The sequence below is a fragment of the Pan paniscus genome, chromosome 2 (assembly GCF_029289425.2).
Source record: "Pan paniscus chromosome 2, NHGRI_mPanPan1-v2.0_pri, whole genome shotgun sequence".
Lineage (NCBI taxonomy): Eukaryota > Metazoa > Chordata > Mammalia > Primates > Hominidae > Pan > Pan paniscus.
Genome location: NC_085926.1, coordinates 153,707,590 through 153,724,213, shown reverse-complemented (window position 1 = coordinate 153,724,213; position 16,624 = coordinate 153,707,590). Strand labels below are relative to the sequence as shown.

The 16,624-nt window shown below is 41.0% G+C and overlaps 1 protein-coding gene across 4 annotated transcripts in view; it reads left to right on the top strand.

The window, feature by feature from the left end:
• Positions 1–134: 134 nt before the first annotated feature.
• C2H3orf33 (chromosome 2 C3orf33 homolog) overlaps positions 135–16,624 on the top strand; it is a 46,645-nt gene continuing 30,155 nt past the window's right edge. Inside the window, exons 1-3 of one of the 4 annotated variants that reach the window (XM_055110610.2) lie at positions 3,541–3,584; positions 5,543–5,617; positions 7,128–7,187. In XM_055110610.2, coding sequence (XP_054966585.1) covers positions 7,143–7,187 — 45 coding nt within the window. In that variant the 5' untranslated portion in view covers positions 3,541–3,584; positions 5,543–5,617; positions 7,128–7,142. Of the gene's footprint in view, positions 3,585–5,541; positions 5,666–7,127; positions 7,188–16,624 lie in introns of those variants that run through there. The other 3 variants (XM_003806093.5, XM_055110609.2, XM_034957643.3) reach the window with 3 other exon arrangements.

The window sequence follows — 16,624 nt, the reverse complement described above, 5'->3', positions numbered from 1 at the left end:
ATGATGAATAGATCATGGTGGTTCAGTGGACTGGCATCTCAAATAACTCAAAGGATTATTTGTAATGGGTATTTTTACAAGTGAGCCAGAAGAACTGAAAGTTGTTTCAGGAGAGTGAGGTGTTAGCACTATGATTGTGGATATGGTAATTTCTAGTGAAGAAAAGTTCCAAGGTGTGACTATAGAAGTGGATGGCTGAAGTGGGGAAGAAGAAAAGGTCACTGGGCATGACAGTCAAACAACTAAGAGATCAGAACAATGAGAGGAATTCAGATGAAGATAAAGTCTTTAAGTCAGATGTAAAATCTTCAGTGAATAAGAGGGAGTCATAGGAAATCACAAGATCACAGCCCCAATGAAATCCTGAAGAGGATGAAAAAGTGATAATAGTTTGAAGAGCAAGGAAATCATGACCTCATCTGATCCTGAGGTATGTTGTGTAAGAAAAATAGAATGGTTGACTTTGAAACTGGGAACCAAGGCTAGAAACTGGGGTGAGATTCTCATGAAATATTCAACTTTTTTCTTTTTCTTTGGTCTCTGGGAACACTTACATTAGTATCCAATCAATTTTTTTTTTTTTTTTGAGACGGAGTTTCGTTCTTGTTGCCCAGGCTGGAATGTAATGGTGTGATCTCAGCTCACTGCAACCTCTGACTCCCGGGTTCAAGCAATTATCCTGCCACAGCCTCCTGAGTAGCTGGGATTACAGGCATGCGCCACCACGCTTGGCTAATTTTTTTGTATTTTTTAGTAGAGATGGGATTTCTCCATATTGGTCAGGCTGGTCTTGAACTCCTGACCTCAGGTGATCTGCCAGCCTTGGCCTCCTAACGTGCTGGGATTACAGGCATGAGCCACCATGCCCAGCCCTCCAATCAATTTTTTAAATGATAATTCCACCTCATTAATTTCAAACATTCAGTAAGAGTCTATTACAGATATGTTCATGGTATTGTAGGAAATTAAGGGATGGGGCAGTGAATCTAAGTGTGGCTTTTCATGTATATCTCTCTGTTGAGGTCATGTAATCATCTTATTCAGTGAGTTTTCAGAAATTACCAGCAGGAAAAGGAACAGTGTTCCTTGGTGGATCTAACTCAGGAGCATAAGTCTCTGATTAATCTGCAGAAGTCCTGGAACAAGCACTAGATTTCTCACATCAATGCATAGTGAGGTGATGCTGAAACATTATTGAAGGAGACTTAAAGACATTTAGAGGACTTAGAGATGTCCAGGTGGCTGACATCTGAAATATTAAGAAAGACTTTGGGATGGAAAGTAGGCAGAATGGACTAACCTGTCTTCAACTAGGACACTGAAAATGCTAGCAGATAGGAGAGAAGAGGTATGGGACATTGGAAAACCAAAAGGAGTAATGTTAGGCAAATGATTGCCTAAGAAATCCACACTTCCTTTCCTTTTATTAACTAAATTTATTTTAAATCTAGTAACACAGAGATGTTTTTATTTGAAATGGTGATTATGGATTAATATGTATCTTTGTAGATGGATTTTCCCCAATATCATTTGTGTTCCACCCTTGATGGAAATTTGTAGGTATTTTTGTGATTTGGCCAATTGCCTGTATAAGAGACAGTGTTGTGGTTAACTGCACAGAGTGAGCCAATCGGCTGAGTTGAATGCCTGCACAACATCCCAGTTTATCACTTCTTGGCTAGGTGACCTTAGCTACTGCCTTAATCATTCTGTGCATACTTGCTCTGTAAAACTGGGATTAATAATAGTGCCTACCTCATGAGTTGCTGGGAGGATGAAGGGAGTTAATGTCTGAGAAGCACCTAGAACAATACCTGGCGCATAGCAAGCAAGACCCAAGTGTCAACGATTGTTATTTACTTACTTTCTTGTCTTTTCTTTTTATTGAGACAAGAGTCTTGCTCTGTGGCCCAGGCTGGAGTGCAGTGGTGCGATCTTGGTTCACTGCAACCTCTGCCTCCTGGGTTCAAGCGATTCTTCTGCCTCAGTCTCCTGAGTAGCTGGGACTACAGGCGTGTGCCACCATGCCTGGCTAATTTTTTGTATTTTTAGTAGAGATGGGGTTTCACTGTGTTAGCCAGGATGGTCTCGATCTCCTGATCTCATGATTCAACCTCCTCAGCCTCCCAAAGTGTTGGGATTACAGGCGTAAGCCACCACGCCCGGCCGTTATTTACTTTCTATTGGCTATAACACAGAGACAATACACTCCTTGAAGCCACCACTCATAATATGTATTGTTAGGAATACAACAGAGTCTGTTTTGACTTTTAAAGGTAATATTTGCATAAAGTAAAAAAAAAAAAAACTCCAGTAGTATAATTCCACTCTCCAATATAATAGCCACTAGCCATATGTGACTAAATTAATTAAAATTAATAAAGTTAAAAATTCAGTTCCTTGATTTCAGTAGCCACATTTCATGCAGGCAATACCCACATGAAGCTACAGGACATTTCTATCACTGAAAAATACTTATTAGAGGTGGCAGATTGTGAAACCTCTTGCCCTTTCCTACCTTCCGTTTCCCAGGGTAGTCACTGTTACTAGTTTCTTGTGTAGTATTTAGTATTTATTTAATTTTTTAGATGGAGTCTTGCTCTGTTACCCAGGCTGGAGTGTAGTGGCACGATCTTGGCTCACTGCAACCTCCGCTTCCCAGGTTCAAGCGATTCTCCTGCCTCAGCCTCTTGAGTAGCTGGGATTATAGGCGCATACCACCAGGTTCAGCTAATTTTTGTATTTTCAGTAGAGACGGAATTTCGCCATATGGGCCAGGCTAGTCTCGAACCCCTGACCTCAAGTAATCCGCCCGCCTCGGCCTCCCAAAGTGTTGGTATTACAGGCAGGAGCCACCACACCCGGCCTCAATATATATTTTTATTACATAAATGTTACCATATTATTTGCACTCCTCTGTATCTAATTTTTGTTTTATTTAAAATGTATTAACTACTGTTTTCTAACAGCTCAAAGATTTAGAGCATGTGATATTAGGCTTTCAGAGCAGCTCTTAAAACTTTAAAGCACAATTTGAATATAAGAAATATGCATAGGTTTCAAGGACAGGTCGTATTTGGTTAAAAAATATGCATATGCTGTTCCTTGGGAGCAGGTGGAAGGAATGAATTACTTCAATTTCCTTCCTTGTGTGGCACCTGCGAAAACCACGTTGCAGCTGGGTGAATTGAAGTCACCAGCTGATAATCATCCTACTAACTAGCTTGATAGGGAATGCTTCAGCCCCCGCAGTGCTGCTCAGAGATCGCCTGCATCGTGGAATCACCCTGCATAAAAGCGGTTGGGGCACTGTTAAGACGTCTGATATCTGGGGCCCGCCCACTGGCGACTGCAGGTCGCGGGGCCACCCCGGTCCGCGGGGAAGGGGACCCCGCCGCCTTCCCGAGGTGAGCGGCGCCCCCTGCCGCCAGCCGGAGGAGCTCAGGGCCCGCTCGCAGGAGGCTGGGAACATGGCGGGGCAGCCCGCGGCCACCGGCTCGCCGTCTGCCGACAAGGACGGAATGGAGCCCAACGTCGTGGCTCGGATCTCGCAGTGGGCAGACGACCACCTGCGCCTAGTCCGGGTACTGGGGCCACGCAGTCTGGGCGGGTGGTGGGCGCGGGGCGGCACAGAGCGACCCTGAGAACAACGTGAGGCCTCAGGCGTGGATCCCGCCGGGGCCGGGGAGCGACAGAAAACTGCGGGGGAATGAGCTCGAGAGGGCGACATCGCGAGTGTCGTGTGTGCGGGGCTGCAGAGGGCCGGGGGCGGGCCAGGGGGCCAGTTCGGCCTCATTATTACAAGGACTGTGCTGGATCCTTGCTGGGCTGTGGGGGGCACCTCAAAGGGTGAGACGCAGCCCAGCTCGGGGATGCCACCCGGTCCATTAGAGCATTTGGGGAGGGCCCAGAGAGGAGACGGAGGAAGAGCAGGGAAGTCCTGTACGCCTTGGGAGAGAGCATTTCTAATTTTTATTTATTTTTAATTTTATTTTTTAGGGACAGGGTATTCCTCTCTGGCCCAAGCTGGAGTGCAGTGGCACGATCATAGCTCACTGCTGCTGCTCCACCCACTTCGGCCGAAAAGATCCTCCCGCTTCAGCCTCCCGAGTAGCTGGAACCACAGGTTGCGCTACCCCATCGACTACTTTCTTTTAGAGTTAGAGACTGGGAGTCTTGCTATGTTGTCCAGGCTGTCTTCCAACTCCTGGCCTCAAGTGATCTCCCACCTCAGCCTCCCGAATAGATTTCTTTTTTTTGAGACAGGGTCTCCCTCTGTCACGCCTGGAGTGCAGTGGCACCATTATGTCTCATTGCAGTCTCCACTTCCTGGGCTTAAGCAATCCTCCCACCTCAGGCTCCCGAGTAGCTTGGGGCTACAAGGCACTTGTCACCACACCAGGCTAATTTGTTTTTTGTTTGTAGAGGCAAGGTCTTCCTGTGTTGCCCAGGCTGGCCTTGAACTCCTGGTCTCAAGAGATCTGCCCGCTTCGGCCTCCCAAAGCACTGGGATTGTAGGCATCAGCCACTGGTGCCCTGCCTTTTTTTTTTTTTTTTTTTTAAGTGAAGCACTAAGCCTCTGGAGTTGAAGCAAGAGAGGGACATGTTAGGCCACCAGGCAAGAGAGGGTTGTGGCTAAGACACAGAATTGTGGTGATATGAATTGTTTGGGTGTGAGGTACAAAGAAAGAGGTCCAAGGAGGCTGGTAATAGTTGCTGATAAGGAGAAGGAGTTGGAATAAATGATTTATTGGGGAAAATCTAGAGAACTTTTTGGACACGTACATGGAGATGTGCAAATTTGAAGATCATTGTTAGACTTCTAAGCAGAATTGTAGATGCTGTTCTTGGCAACTGGATATGGGGTCCGGTGTTGAAGGGAGATCAGAACCTGACATAGAACATTGGGAATGACCTGCATAAACCTTAAGTAGCATTTAAAGCCGTGGGCTTGAATAACATCTCAGAGCAAGTGAGAAAAGCTACTGAAGAAGCCCTAGAATTTGGGGGATTATAACATTGAGAATCTGGGGAGTAAAGAGGAGGTCAGCAAAGACTAAGAAGAAGCAGACAGGTAGTAAAAAAGTCAAGACAGCCAGGTGTTCTAGAAGCCAAGTGAAGAAAATGTTTTCAGAAGGGATCATTAACTTTAAAAAATAATACTGGAAAGTTGAGTAAGATAACTTTGCAAATGCTCTACAGCCAAGCAGCACAAAGTCCAAAGCCATGCCTGTTTTCACTCACCATTGTAGCCCCAGTTCTTAGAGTAATGCCTGCTACTTAGTAAGTGCTAGATAAATATTTGTAGCATCATTGAATGGTAAATAATATATGTGTGAATTGGTGAAAACTCATTTCTTCCAGTTAAGCAGTAATAGATGCATGGGTTATTTCAAATTAAAAAATGACTTCAGAAGGATTATGGGAGGAAGTTGTGTAAATTAGAACATAGTTATAATATTACAAATAATCCAATCACAGAACCCAGAGTATGTACCTTTGTGCATGTTTTCAATCTCATTTCCTTTTTCTTTTTTTTTAGACGAAGTCTTGCACTTGTCCCCCAGGCTGGAGTGCAATGGTGTGATCTCGGCTCACTGCAACCTCTGCCTCCCAGGTTCAAGTGATTGTCCTGCCTCACCCTCCTGAGTAGCTGGGATTACAGGTGCCTGCCACCAAGCCTGGCTAATTTTTGTATTTTTAGTAGAGATGGGGTTTCACCATGTTGGCCAGGCTGGTCTCGAACTCCTGACCTCAGGTGATCTGCCCGCCTTGGCCTCCGAAAGTGCTGGAATTACAGGCATGAGCCACTGCGCCCGGCCTCTTTTTTCCTTTGAGACAGAGTCTCACTCTGTCGCCCAGGCTGGAGTGCAGTGGCACAATCTCGGCTCACTGCAACCTCCACCTCCTGGGTTCTAGCGATTCTCGTGCCTCAGCCTCCTGAGTGGCTTGAATTACAGATGTGTACTACCACGTCCAGCTAGTTTTTTGTATTTTTAGTGGAGACGAGGTTTCACCATGTTGGCCAGGCTGGTCTCAAACTCCTGACCTCAAGTGATCCACCCACCTCGGCCTCCCCAAGTGCTGAGATTACAGGCGTGAGGCACCACACCTGGCCTCAATCTCATTTCTTTTTTTTTTTTTTTTTTTTTTTGAGACTGAGTCTCACTCTGTTACCCAGGCTGGAGTGCAGTGGCACGATCTCGGCTCACTGCAACCTCTGCCTCCCCGATTCAAACGATTCTCCTGCCTTAGCCTCCTGAGTAGCTGGGACTACAGGCGCCCACCACCATGCCCGGCTAATTTTTTGTATTTTTAGTAGAGACGAGGTTTCACCGTTTTAGTCAGGATGGTCTCGATCTCCTGGCCTTGTGATCCACCTGCCTCGGCCTCCCAAAGTGTTGGGATTACAGGCGTGAGCCACCATGCCCAGCCAATCTCATTTCTTATATGCCTAGTTGTATTGATGGAAGGAAAGTGTGTTAGATTATTACTCTTTTTGAGAGAGTTGCAGGATTCTTAATTTTTCATTAACTCCTTTAGGCCTACCCCAGTTTAAATGAAACACTTTAAAAACATCACTTAATATTCCCTAGCCATTTACCCACATCTGCCAAGTGCTGTATATTAAGGTTTAGTGATAAAATTTTCTACTAAATACTTAAATTCCTACTATGGATGCAAGGTTATACTAATTACTATGGGTACTGTATAGGAAGTACTAGACCAGTTCATATATTGATGGAACTGATAGTTAAATAATACGATCAGTAGAGAACAATCCAATACTATATACATATATGTATCTGTGTATTGGGGTGGGTGGGTGTGTATATGTGTGTGTATATGTTTACATATACATGTATGTATATATGTTTAAATATATATATAAATGTCTCTGTGTGCCAGATTGGGAAAGAATTTGAGTACTATAAAAGTTAAAATAATTCATCATAATGAACGAGTGGACAGTTTTTGAAGAAGTGGGCCTTTATTTGAAAGACATACATTGTTTATACACATTAGATATAGAGAGGACAGTCTTCTTTTTTTCCACCTTCTAATTAGTGCTTTCATTATTGTGACTAATAATTAGTGAGGGTTAACCCTTAAATCTCTTTCTGTAGAACATCAGCACTGGAATGGCCATAGCTGGAATAATGTTACTTTTGAGAAGCATTCGACTGGTAAGTTAAAAAATGAAAAAGACATTACAACAAGCCGTAGGTCGTTTATTCCCATTTCAGACAATTTTTATCTCAAACAGTGTATCATATTGTTACTCGTATTGGTAGCTTTTAAATAGTATTTTAGAACAATGAACATATTTTAAGGTCTTGGTTTAAATGTAACACATCCACAGGATTTTACAGAAAGTAATTGCGTGGTTTATACTTCCATAATCACTTTTTTTCATGCTTAAAAAGGAATCTGAAAAGGATTTAGTTTGCTAGAATGTTATAATCACTAAATTTGCATTTCAAACACTGTAGAATATCTTAAAGTGTTTTCTTGTGGTGCTTTTTGATTTAGACCACAGTTGAATTATGTCCCTTAGCACTCAATAATTTATGCTTCCAGTTAGCACATTTTCTTATTTCTTTCAATAATGTTTTATTGGTAGCATAAGACATAATATTTTTTCTATGCCCATTAAACAACTCCAGGGGGCGGGGCGGTGGCTTATGCCTGTAATCCCAGCACTTCAGGAGGCTGAGGCGAGTGGATCACCTGAGGTCAGGAGTTTGAGACCAGCCTGGCCAACATGATGAAACCCTGTCTCTACTAAAAATACAAACAATTAGCCAGGTGTGGTGGCAGGCACCTGTAATCCCAGCTACTCAGGAGGCTGAGGCACGAGAATCACTTGAACCTGGGAGGCAGAGGTTGCAGTGAGCTGAAACCGTGTCACTGCATTCCAGCCTGGGCAACAAGAGTGAAACTCTGTCTCAAACAACAAAACAAAACAAAACAAAAAAACAATAACTCCAACTTCCCTTTCCCCTCATCCCCTGGCATCCATCGTTCCATTTTCTGTCTCTATGATTTTGACCATTCTAGATATCTCATGTAAGTGGCATTATATGGTATTTTTTTGTGACTGGCTTTTTTCACTTAGCCTGGTATTACTAAGATTCATCCATGTTGTTGCATATATCATAATTTTTGTCCTTTTTAAGACTGACAATATTCCATTGTAAGTGTATATCACGTTTTGCTTTTCTGTTCATTTGTTGATAGACACTTGGGTTGCTTCCATGTTTTAGCTGTCGTGAATAATGCTGCTATGAACATGCATATACAAATATCTCTTTGAGATCCTGCTTTCAGTTATTTTGAGTTTCAGTTATATACCCAGAAGTGGATTAGATGGTCATTGTGTTTTTAATTTTTTTTTTTTTTGGACAGAGTCTCACTCTGTCGCCCAGGAAGGAGTGAAGTGGTGTGATCTTGGATCACTGTAACTTCCACCTCCCGGGTTCAAGCAATTCTCCTGCCTCAGCCTCCCGAGTAGCTGAGATTACAGGCGCCTGCCACCACACCTAATTGTTTTGTATTTTTGGTAGAGACAGGGTTTTACCATGTTGGTCAGGCTGGTCTCGAACTCTTGACCTCAAGTGATACACCGGCCTTGGTCTTCCAAAGTGCTGGGATAACAACACCCGGCCTATTTTTAATTTTTTGAGTAACTGCCATACTGTTTTTTACAGTGGCTGTACTATTTTATGTTACCACTAACAATGCACAAGAGTTTCAATTTCAGCACATCCTTACTAACAGTTATTATTTTCTGGTTTTTTGTTAGTAGTCATCCTAATGAGTTTGAGGTAGTATCTTATTGTGGTTTTGATTTGCATTTTTCTAATGATTAGTGATGTTGAGCATCTTTTCATGTGGTTATTGGCCCTTCATATATGCTTTTGTATAAATATCTGTTCAGCTCTTTTGCCCCTTTTTGAATGGGGTTGTTTGTTTTTTTGTTGTTGAATTTTAGGAGTTCTCTACATTCTGAGTCCCTGATTAGATAAATGATTTGCAAATATTTTCTCACATCCATTCTGTATGTTGCCTTTTTTTTTTTTTTTTTGGAGATAAGGTCTCACTCTGTTGACCAGGCTAGAGTGCACTGGCATGATCATGGCTCATTGCAGCCTCAACCTCTTAGCCTCAAGTGATCCTCATGTCTCAGCTTCCTGAGTAGTTAGGACTAAAGGCACCTGCCACCATGCCTGGCTAATTTTTAATTTTTCTGTAGCAATGGCGCCTCTTTGTGCTGCCCAGGCTGGTCTTGAACTCTTGTCCTCAAGCAGTTCTCCCATCTTAGCCTCCCAGAGTGCTGGGATTACAGACATGAGCCACTGCACCCCACCTATGTGTTTACTTTTTCTAATCTCTGTTGAGAGTGCTCATTGATGTGCAAGTTTTAAATTTTTATGAAGTCCAATTTGTCTATGTTTTCCTTTTTTCATTTTAATTTTTGTGAGTACATACTAGGTGTATATATTCATGGGGTACATGAGATATTTTGATACAGGCATACAGTCCATAATAATCACATCAGAGTAAATAGGGTATTCATCACCTCAAGCATTTCTTTTTTCGTGTTGCAAACAATCCAATTATGTTCCTTTAGTTATTTTAAAATGTACAATAAATTATTGTTGACTGTAGTCACCCTGTTGTGCTACCAAATACTAGATCTTATTCATTCTATTTAATTATATTTTCATACCCATTAACCAACCCCACTTCTTGCTCATCCCCAGCTACCCTTCCCAAGTTCTGGCAACCATTATTCTACTCTCTGTCTCCATGAATTCAATTTTTAAATTTTTTAGTTCCCTCAAATAAGTGAGAACATGCAAAGTTTGTCTCTCTCTGCTTGGCTTACTTCACTTAACATAATGACCTCCATTCCATCCATGGTGTTGGAAACAACAGTTCTGTTTAAGGCTGAATAGTATTCTACCATGTATATGTACCATATTTTCTTTTTTCTTTTTTGAGACAAGGTCTCACTCTGTCACCCAGGTTGAGTGCAGTGGTGTGATCATGACTCACTGCAGCCTTGGTCTTGCGGGCTCAAGCGATCCTCTCATGTCAGCCTCCTGAGTAGCTGGGACCACAGGTGTGAGCCACCATGCCCAGCTAATTTTTGTACTTTTTGGAGAGACAGGGTTTTGCCATGTTACCCAGGCTGATCTCCAGCTCCTGGGCTCAAGTGATCTGCCTGCCTTGGCCTCCCAAAGTGCCGGGATTACAGACATGGTCCACTGCACCCAGCCCACATTTTCTTTATCCATTCATCTGTTGATGGACACTTAGGTTGCTTCCAAATCATGGCTATTGTGAATAGTGCTGTGATAAGCATGGGATTAAAGGTATCTCTTTGATATACGGATTTCCTTTCTTTTGGTATATATCTAATAGTGGAATTGCTGGATCATATGGTACTTCTATTTTTAGTTTTTTGTGGGGCCTCCAAACTGTTCTCCATAACGGTTATAATAATTTACATTTTTCACCAACAGTGTACGAAGGTTTCCTTTTCATCCTTGCCAGCGTTTGTTATTGCCTATCTTTTGGATAAAAGCCATTTTAATTGGGATGAGATGATGTCCTATTGTAGTTTTGATTTGCATTTCTCTGATGATCAGTGATGTTGAGCACCTTTTCATGTACCTGTTTGCCATTTGTATGTCTTCTTTTGAGAAATGCCTATTGACATCTCGTGACCGTTTTTAAATGAGATCGTTAGATTTTTTTTCCTGTAGAGTTGCTTGAGCTCTTTATATAATCTGGTTATTAATTCCTTGTCAGATGGATGGTTTGCACATATTTTCTCCTGTTCTGTGGGTTGTCTCTTCACTTTGGTGATTGTTTCCTTTGTGGTGCAGAAGCTTTTTAACTTGATATGATCCTGTTTGTCTATTTTTTCTTTGGTTGCCTGTGCTTATGGGGTATTTTTCAAGAAATCTTTGCTCAGTCCAATGTCCTGGAGAGTTTCCCCAATGTTTTCTTGTAGGAGAGTTATAGTTTGAGGTCTTATATTTAAGTCTTTAATGCATTTTGATTTTATTTTTGTATATGATGAGAGAGAGAGGTCTAGCTTCATTCTTTTGCGTATGGATATCCAGTATTCCCAGCATCAGTTATCAAAAAGACTGCCCTTTCTCCAATTTATGTTCTTGGCACCTTTGTTGAAAATGAGTTCACTGTAGATGTATGGATTTGTTTGTGGGTTCTCTATTCTGTTCCATTGGTCTATGTGTCTGTTTTTATGCCAGTACCATGCCATTTTAGTTACTATAGCTCTTATAATTTGAAGTCAAGTAATGTGATTGTTCCAGTTTTGTTCATTATACTCAGGATAACTTTGGCTATTCTGGGTCTTTTATGGCTCCATATAAATTTGAGGATTGTTTTTTCTGTTTCTGTGAAGAATGCCATTGGTATTTTGATAGGGATTGCATTGAATCTGTAGATTGCTTTGGGCAATATTGGCATGTTAACAATATTGATTCTTCCAATCCACCCATGAACATGGAAAATTTTCTCATTGTTTGTACCCTTTTCAATTTATTTCATTAGTGTTTTATAGCCTTTTTTTTTTTTTCTTTGAGACAGACACTTGCCCTGTCACTCAAGCTGGAGTGCAGTGGTACAATCTTGGCTCACTGAAACCTCCACCTCCTAGGTTCAAGCAATTCTCATGCCTCAGCCTCCCAAGTAGCTGGGATTACAGGCATGTGCCACCATGCCCGGCTAATTTTTGTATTTTTAGTAGAGACAGGGTTTCACTATATTGGCCAGGCTGGTCTTGAACTCCTGGTCTCAAGTGATCTGCCCACCTCGGCCTCCCAAAGTGCTGGGATTACAGGCATGAGCCACTGTGCCCAGCCAGTGTATTAATAGTTTTCGTTGTAGAAATCTTTCACTTCTTTGGGTAAATTAATTCCTAGGTATTTAATTTTATTTCCAGATATTGTAAACGGGATTACTTTCTTGATTTCTTTTTCAGATTGTTCACTGTTGGCATGTAGAAATGCCACTGATTTTTATATATTGATATTGTATCCTGCAACTGTACTGAATTTATTTATCAGTTCCAATAGTCTTTTGGTGGAGTCTTTAGGTTTTTTCAAATACAGGATCATATCATCTGCAAACAAGAAAAATTTAACTTCTTTTTTTGCAGTTCAGATACTCTTTATTTCTTTCTTTTGTCTGAGTGCTCTAGCTAGGACTTCTAATACTATACTGAATAACAGTGGTGAAAGTGGGCATCCTTGTCATAGTCTAGATCATAGAGGAAAGGCTTTCAGTTTTTCCCCATTCAGTGTGATACTAGGGCTGCGGGTCTGTTGTGTATGGCTTTTATTGTGTTGACGTATGTTCCTTCTGTAGCATTTTGTGAGGGTTTTATCATGAAGGAATGTTGATTTTATCCAATGCTTTTTCAGCATCTATTGAAATGTTCATGTTTGTATGGTTTTTGTCTTTTCTTTGAGATGGAGTCTCTCTCTGTCACCCAGGCTAGAGTGCAGTGGTGTGACCTCGGCTACTGCAACCTCCACCTCCAGGTTCAAGCAATTCTCTTCAGCCTCCCAAGTAGCTGGAATTACAGGCACCCACCACCACGCCTGGCTAATTTTTGTATTTTTAGTAGAGGCGGGGTTTTGCCATGTTGACCAGGCTAGTCTCGAACTCCTGACTTCAGGTGATCTGCCTGCCTTGGCCTCCCAAAGTACTGGGATTACAGTCATGAGCCACCATGCCAGGCCTGTCCTTCATTTTGTTGATATGATGTATCACATCGATTGATTTATGTATGTTGAACCATCCTTGCATCCCTGGGATAAATCCCACTTAGTCAAAGATCTTTTTAATATGTTGTTGAATTTGATTTGTAGGTATTTCTTTGAGGATTTTTGCATTAATGTTCATCAGGGATATTGACTTGTAGTTTTCTTTTTTGATGTGTCTTTGTCTGGTTTTGGTATCAGGGTAATACTAGCCTTGTAGAATGAGTTTGGAAGTATTCCCTCTTCCTCTATTTTTTGAATCGTTTGAGTAGGATTGGTATTTATTTTTCTCTTAAACGTTTGGTAAAATTCAGCAATGAAGTCATTGAGTCCTGGGCTGTTCATTGCTGGCAGAGTTTTTATTACAGCTTTGATATCATTACTTTTTATTATGGCTTTGTTTTCATTACTTGTTGTTGATCTGTTCAGGTTTTGGATTTCTTCATGTTACAATATTGGTAGGTTGTACATGTCTAGGAATTATCTATTTCTCTAGGTTTTCCAACTTATTGGCATATAGTTGTTCATAGTAGCCTCTAATAATCTTTTGAATTTTTGTGGTATTGGTTGTAATGTCTCCTTTTTCATTTCTGATTTTATTTATTTGAGTCTCCTCTCTTCTTTTCTTAGTCTGGCTAAAGGTTTGTCGGCTTTGTTTATCTTTTCAAAAAATCAACTTTTCATATCCCTAATCTTTTGTATTCCTTCACTGCAATTTCATTTATTTTTGCTCCAATCTTTATTATTTTTTTCTTCTACTAATTTTGGGTTTAGTTTGCTCTTGCTTTTCTAATTCTTTTAAATGGATTCCTGTTTGCTTTTCTACTTTTTTGATGTAGGTGCTTATAGCTATAAAATTTCCTTTTAATATTGCTTTTGCTGTATCCCATGGGTGTTGATATGTTGTGTTTTCATTATTATTATTATTATTTTTTTAGATGGAGTCTTGCTTTGTTGCCCAGGCTGGAGCGCAGTGGCATGATCTTGGCTCACTGCAACCTTTGCTTCCTGGGTTCAAGCAATTCTTCTGCCTCAGCCTCCTGATTAGCTGGGATTACAGGCATGCACCACCACATCTGGCTAATTTTTGTATTTTTAGTAGAGACAGGGTTTCACTGTGTTGGCCAGGCTGGTCTTGAATTCCTGACCTCAGGTGATCTGCCCGCCTTGGCCTCCTAAAGTGCTGGAATTACAGGTGTAAGCCACCGCTCCCAGCCTTCATTACCATTTGATTCAAGAAATTTTTAAATTTCTTTCTTAATCTTTTTGTTGACTCAGTGGTCATTCAGGAGCACATTGTTTAATTTCCATGTGTTTGTATAGTTTCCAAGATTCCTCTTGTTATAGATTTCTAGTTGTATTCCATCGTAGTCAGAGAAGATATTTGATATAATTTTGATTTTTTTGAAATTTTTATTTTTAATTATTTATTTTTGAGATGAAGTCTTGCTCTGTTACCCAGGCTGGAGTGCAGTGGCGCGCTCTCGGCTCACTCCAACCTCCGCCTCCTGGGTTCAAGCAATTTTCCTGCCTCAGCCTCCTGATTAGCTGGGATTACAGGCATGCACTACCACGTCTGGCTAATTTTTGTATTTTTAGTAGAGACAGGGTTTTGCCATGTTGGCCAACCTGGTCTTGAATTCCCGAACTCAGGTGGTCTATCCACCTCGGCCTCCCAAAGTGCTGGGATTACAGGCGTGAGCCACCGCACACGGCTTGAAATTTTTTAAGACTTGTTTTTTGACCTAACATATAGTCTATCCTTGAGAATGATCCATGTGCTAAGGAGAAGAATGTATATTCTTCAGCCATTGGATGAAATGTTCTATGAATATCCTACGTCCATTTGGTCTATCGTGCAGATTAAGTTTGATGTTTCTTTGTTGATTTTCTATCTGGAAGATGAAAGTGGGGTGTTCACGTCTCCAGCTATTATTATATTGGGACCTATCTCTTTAGCTCTAGCTCTAATATTAATTGCTCTGTGTATCTTGGTGCTGCAGTGTTGGCTGCATATATATTTATAATTGTTGTATCCTCTTGCTGAATTGACCCCTTTATCATTATATAATGACCTTCTTTGTCTCTTTTTATAATTTTTGTCTTGAAATCTATTTTATCTTAAAATCTATTTTGTCTGTAAATCTGCCATAAATATAGCTACTGCTGCTCTTCTGCAGTTTCTGTTTGCATGGAGTATCTTTTTCTATTTCTTTATTTTCAATCTATGTGTATCTTTATTAAGAGAAGTATGTTTCCTGTAGGCAAAAGATTGTTGGATCTTGTTTTTTTAATCCATTCAGCTACTCTATGTCTTTTGGAGAGTTTAGTTCATTTACAATGTTATTATTGAAAAGTAATGACTTACTCCTGTCATTAAAAAAATTTTTTTTTCTGTTAGTTTTGTGGTCTTCTCTTCCTTTTTTCCATCCTTCCTATCTTCCTCTTACTAAAGATGATTTTCTCTTGTGATGTTTCAGTTTTTTGCTTTTTATTTTTTGTATATCAGTTATATGTTCTTTGATTGGAGGTTACCATGAGGCTTGCAAATATCTTATCACCTGTTATTTTAAACCAATGACAACATTGATTGCATAAACAAGCAAACTAGGCCGGGTGCAGTGGCTCACACCTATAATCCCAGCACTTTGGGAGGCCGAGGCAGGTGGATCACCTGAGGTCAGGAGTTTGAGACCAGCCTGGCCAACATGGTGAAACTCTGTTTCTACTAAAAATACAAAATTAGCTAGGTGTGATGGGGCACACCTGTAATCCCAGCTACTTGGGAGGCTAACAGGAGAATCACTTGAACCCAGGAGGCAGCTGCTGCAGTGAGCTGAGGTTGCACCACTGCACTCCAGCCTGGGCCAGACTGAGTGAGACTCTGTCTCAAAAAAAACAAAAAAACAAAACACCACCAAGCAAACTAACACTGAAGCAAAGACAAAATTAATAAAAAAACTCTATACTTTGTCTCTGACTTTTAAACTTTATGTCTCTATTTATATCTTATTATACTGTCTATGTCTAGAAAAGCTGTTTTAGTTTTTTTAGTTTTTTTTTTTTTTTTTTTTGAGTCAGAGTCTCACTCTGTCTCCCAGGGTGGAGTGCAGTGGTGCGATCTCGGCTCACTGCAAACTCTGCCTCTCGGGTTCAAGAGATTCTCCTGCCTTAGCCTCCCGAGTAGCTGGGACTACAGGCAGGCACCACCATGCCTCTAATTTTTGTATTTTTAGTAGAGACGAGGTTTCACTATGTTGGCCAGACTGGTCTTGGACCCCTAACCTTCAGTTATCTGCCCTCCTCGGCCTCCCAAAGTGCTGAGATTACAGGTGTGAGTCACTGCGCCTGGCCTTTCTACTCAAGATACAGTAGTTTACATACCACAATTACAGTGTTATAATATCCCATGTTTTTCTTTGTACTTTCTGTTACCAGTGAGTTTTGTACCTTCAGATGATTTCTTATTGCTCATTAACATCCTTTTTTTAAATCAGATTGAAGCACTCACTTTAGCATTTCTTGCAGGACATGTCTGGTGTTGAGGAAGTCCCTCAGCTTTTGTTTGTCTAGGAGAGTCTTTATTTCTCCTTCGTGTTTGACTGGCTATACTATTTTGTTAGGTTGGTGCAAAAGTAATTACAGTTTTTTTTTTTTTTTGCCACATATATATTTTCTTTTCTTCAGCACTTTATGCCATGTCACTCTCGCCTGGCTTGTAAGGATTTCACTGAAAAGTCTGCTGCCAGATGTATTGGAGCGCCATTGTATGCTATTTGTTTCTTGTCTCTTGCTGCTTTTAGGATTCTTTTTATCCT